The sequence below is a fragment of the Emiliania huxleyi genome (genome assembly GCF_000372725.1).
Source record: "Emiliania huxleyi CCMP1516 chromosome Unknown EMIHUscaffold_1491, whole genome shotgun sequence".
Lineage (NCBI taxonomy): Eukaryota > Haptophyta > Isochrysidales > Noelaerhabdaceae > Emiliania > Emiliania huxleyi.
This window is the reverse complement of record NW_005201100.1, coordinates 1-4,985: the sequence shown is the minus strand read 5'-3', so window position 1 is coordinate 4,985 and position 4,985 is coordinate 1. Positions and strand designations below refer to the sequence as shown.

The following is a 4,985-nucleotide window of genomic DNA, read 5'->3' as shown; positions in this document are numbered from 1 at the left end:
ACCCCCGCCTCACTAGCACGCGGGGGGCACACGCGCGACACCCCCGCCTCACTAGCACGCGGGGGGCACACGCGCGACACCCCCGCCTCACTAGCACTCTCGTGATTCGGGCGTGTGAGTACGGCGGTTTACGGCCGCTCTGCGCTCTCTCTTCTCTCTATAGAGGAGTTTAGGACCGGTTTAGCTTTCGCGTTTCGGGTACACCTTAAAGCCGTACGTAAACCGTGTGTGCATGCGCGTGGTTCTCGTCGTTCAAGCTCTCTGCCCAGAGCTGCCGCGCCACCCACGCCCACCCCTCCCGCCGCGTCCGCCCCGTCCGCGACGCGGACCGACCGCCGCTGCCGCGTTCGCTGGCTGCGGATGCACTACTGCATCCGCAGGAGCCTGCTGCTGGTAGACAAACGTCGTCTGCACCGCCACGTGCGCTCCAGCGGCAGCGATGGGCAGCGCAGGCTGGCGGCAGGTCGGGCACTTGGTGTCGCGCTCCAGCACGCGCAGCGCGCAATCCTCACAGTACAGCGCGTGGCCGCACGCGAAGCGGACGGAGCGCGGCGCGTCCCAGCAGAGGTCACACTGGCGCTCCTCCGCTGCTGCCGTCTCCTCCACCACCCTCGCCGCCTCGACCAGCGCCTCCAGCCGCGGCATTGCATCCGCGAGCGGCATCCGCTTCGGTTTCCTCTCGTACGCCAGCCCGACCACGAGCCGCGTCAGCTCCTCGGCCTGCGCCGCCGACCAGCCCGCGTCGGCCGCCGCGATGCCCTCCGCCGTGTCGGGCTCCTCCAGGGCAGCTAGCACTCGTCGAGGAGGCCGACGGCGGCGCGGCCGGTCAGGGCGAGGACCCTCTTCCCAAGAGCACCACTCTTGGAGCGCCGCCACTACCACCCAGAGCGCTGCAAGCAGCGCCGGGCAATGACGGCTTACCGCCCACCCGGCCCCCCCTCGGCACACCCCGGCAGCCAATGTGTGACGGCTCGTACCCGCTAAGCCATCCCGCAAGCGGGATGGCCCGCCACTCGAACCCGCAAGCGGGCGTACGAGCCGCGAGCGGCTCGCACTCGTGACACGCAGGCGTCCGACAGACGGCGCCGGGGCTAGGCGACCGAAGAGGGACTACGGCAAGAACCGCACACCACCCGCTGACGAGCGCTCGCGGAACTGGTCCGCGGCGCCCGCCAGGGGGGCGTGCGCGAGACAGGGCTCGGAGCCCTTTTCTGTGAGCAGGGATTCCCTCCCGGCGGGGGTTGTGGCGGAGAGAGAGCCGGCATGGGAATCGCCGGACCCCACCCAGGGGGTGCCCCTGCCAGGCGCCGCAAGCGGTGCCCGACCGGGGCGGGTGCCCCCACCCCGAGGGGTGGGGGCGGGGTCGGGGTCCAAAGTGATTGTGCCTGTGTCGAAGAGGGCAAAGGCTTGCACATGTTGTCGTTGCTGCTGCTGCTCAGCTCCAGCGGGGCGTCTGCAGCGCCCTCGGAGGTCCACCGCCTGACACCTCTTCGGAATGCGCTGACACGCATCAAAGCCAGAAACGCTTACCTCTGCACCACCAATACGGACACGAGCTCGTGGAACTTGGGCGGCACGCCGCGCTTCCAGGAGAGGCCTTTGGAGGACGGTGCCGTGATGTCGCTGCTCGCTCCCGTGTACGACTGCCCGTGGACGCTTGAGCGCACCAATTTCGTCTCTGAGTTCAACTTCGATGGGGGCAAGTGGACATGCGGCGTCAGCGAGATGCGGCAGAGTGGACGACCGTGCGTCGTGTATTCATTCGGCTCGAATGCCGACTCCGCATTCGAGGATGGAGTGCGCCGCACAAACCCCGCATGCGAGATCCACATCTTTGACCCGACTTCAAAGCCGCCGCCACGCTTCCGCGAGAAGGGGTACTCTTTCCACGAGATGGGCTTGTGCAGTGAGCGGACGAAAGCAAACGGCGGATCGACGATGAAGTGCGACACCCTCAGCAGCATCATGCGCACGCTCAACCACACGCACGTCGACATACTCAAAGCTGACGTGGAGGGCGAGGAGTACTCGTTCTTTACGAGCGAGCCGTGGCACAGGCATGCGTCGGCCGTCGGCCAGATACTCCTCGAAGTGCACCTGTTCATGAGAAGCGCCATGCGGCTGCCCGCCTTCCTTCGATCTCTCCGTCCGCTCGAGCGAGCTGGCTTCTTCGTCCAGACACTCGAGCCCGTTTCGGCCTTGGGGACCGCATACGAGATGAGCTTCCTTAATGTCAACTGGTTCCCAGTGGATCGCAAGCCGCACATCAGGCCTAGGCTGTACGTGCCTTCGATGTATCCCGCGGATGCGCCTTGCCCACTCTACCCGCCCGTGGGCTCGCCGGGCGAGGAAATCTTCTGCGGGTATCCGGCGGGGCGGACAAACTACTCTTGTGACTGCGGTGTGCAGTTGGATGACACCGATGAGTGCGCCGTGTCGCTCGTAGAGCAGCGCAGCAGGTCACCATGCGCGTATGGAGTCAGCTACGGCTGCTACCCTGGCGAGCCCACGCGAATCTGGACGCGTGGCTGCCGTGGGAAGTTTCGATGCCCCGTGGGCACACCGATCGCACCGATACCGATCGCAGGCCGTGAAGAGCCGTCCGTCCACCTTCCTGCAGACGTTCCGGCTCTCTCGACAAGGTAGTTCGAAAAATGGTAAATGTACTGTGTCTTGTACGGTACTTTAGTACTCGGTATACTGTTGAAGGATAGTAGTGTGGCAGTGTGGTCGGAGGGCGCCCGGGTCGCCCCGGAGCGGCCCCGCGCGGGGAGGTGGGTGGACGTGGAGAGCTGGAGAGGGCGGGCACCACGGGCACGCCATCGGGCTCTCGCCTCCTCCGACAACTGACCCCAAGCCTCCTTCCCGGGTCGCGCTCGAAATAAAGAATAATTCGCCGCGGCGGGATGTGTAGGGGACCGAGAGCGATGTGTCATGTGTGTCCTTGCGTTTCTTCAACAAGGCTGCTCAAAAAGAAACCCCGAGGGAAATGGAGTGTGTGTATCGCGCGGAATGAGCGATAGCCCCGCGAGGTACGAGCGGGGCGGTAGCCTTTCTTCACATACTGAGTTCAGCAGTCACGAGAGATGAAAGGGGTGCCAGCACCCCGCGCATGATAGGGTGCCCACAGGACCCAAAAGAAAATAGCTTTCCGCCTCAAAAAGGGACGCACGAGGCAAATCTGATGTTGGATTGTTCCAATAGGAGCGAGGCCTCTTCCGTTGGGGGACCGAGCACATGAAAATAAAAAAATAGATATTCTTACCTTCTTGCCCCCCTCCGAGACTGGAGACACCCACACCCCAGTATCAGACCAGGGGGACTGCCCCCCGCCCCCGCTTGCCCTGACTGCACAGGATAGCGTGCCCCAATTGGCGACACATAGCAAGGGGCACTGCGCAAGGAGGGGGTGCGTCGCCTTTCTTTGTCCTCTCGAGGGAATGTTCTCTCGACGCCCATGGCCTTTTTCTGAGGTTTCGTACTAATGACGTCCTTCTTGGCACTTCGGGCGTCGGTTGTGCGTTCTGTGGTGTCTAATTCCCTCGGTAATGTGTTACCGCCGACATGATCGTGCAGACATCGCCATTGCCCGGCGCATGCTCGTTGAGCCAGTAGCAAACATCCTTGGCCATTCGTGGCCCCTTGCGTCGTGCGGACGCCGAGACCAGCACCTCCTCGTACCCGTTGACTGCAGGTGCCGTGATGGCGTCGTCCGTTGAAAGCGGAGGCATCCGCTTCGGAGGCACGCGAAATAAAAAGCGCTGCTCGTCAAGATGGCGGCGGTGGCGATTGCGGCGACAAAGGTAGTGTCGTCGCTCAGGCGTCTGTTATCTGTCGTCTGTTGTCGCATTTCGCACACGCGCGCGCCGCGCGACCCGCGTCGCTCCGCGAGGGCATGAGCCTTCCGCGATTCGATCCCGCAGCGGCCGACTCTACCATCGCGGCCGCAGCTGTTGAGCTCTCCAGAAGACTGGTGCCTCATATGAGCTGCCTCCCTGCGGATGCTGCCGGCGAGCCGGGCGGTCCGCTGTACTACAAGGAAGTGCTGACTCATTTCTACCTCGAATTCTTCTACCCCCACGACTCGGAACGCGAATGTGACAGCCAGTCCTTCAGCCACCAAAGTGAGATCACCCGAGAGCACGGCTGAGCCTGCCTCTGGCCTCGCCTCCCTCTCCTTCAGGCATTCGTGGCATCCTATGGGTCGTCCAGAGTATCGACCTCTGGCTTGTCAGTCGCGGTCACTTGATGACCCCCATGAAGTACAGCGATCGCCACCTCGCTGGCCTCTCCGCAAGGCCCCCCGACCGCGTCGAACTCATCGGCGCGGGCTCTCTCGGCTACGGGACCGGCCCCAGCTTCGGCTGTGGCGGTGGTGGGCTGAGGGCTAACAAGCTAGCTGCCGAGCCCAAATCACTGTGCAGCGTGATTTCTTGTTCGCGGTCAAAAATCTCTCTCAATGAGGAATGAGGTCAACATCTTGTAAGATCATCTTCGGCCCCATCTTCGATCACTAAATCAACGGACACCTCTCAAGGTCTACTGTGAGATGGGTAAAAAGGGACAGGTCCCCGCACTGTCTGTCTCGTGTATGTAGTCTGTCGTCGGATCGCGGCTTCATTTCGATCGATGCCAGTCCCGTGCCCAGTGAGCAGTGTCGCGAGAGAGAGAGCTTTGTTGTAAAATCTCGTTTATCCTGTCTCCCTGTCTGTGTGTATGTATAGAGGAAGGTGAAGAACACTATGCAGGTCCTTGGAGCACTTGGAGTGCAGTCATTAACCGCACATCCAGGGCCGGGGAGCTCAGAAGCGCACCCAGCGGGCCGGATGATTGGCATCGGGTTACGGGCTAGAGGGGTGCGCGTTCCGTGCTCCATTTTCTTTATTTGGAGGGAAAACACGGCGCTTCAACACGCCGCGCAAGAGCGACCGCCCATGGGTAACAAAGTCAGCTCGCCGGGCAAACGGGTCTCAAAGGCGGCCGTC

General features: G+C 62.7%; 1 protein-coding gene across 1 annotated transcript; it reads right to left on the bottom strand.

Moving 5' to 3' along the window:
* Positions 1-169: 169 nt before the first annotated feature.
* Positions 170-663, bottom strand: EMIHUDRAFT_252906 (hypothetical protein; the record flags this gene model as incomplete). Its single annotated transcript, XM_005786791.1, has 2 exons — positions 170-204; positions 330-663. The coding sequence occupies 2 exons, from the start codon at positions 661-663 to the stop codon at positions 170-172; spliced, it is 369 nt and encodes a 122-aa protein (XP_005786848.1).
* Positions 664-4,985: the final 4,322 nt, after the last annotated feature.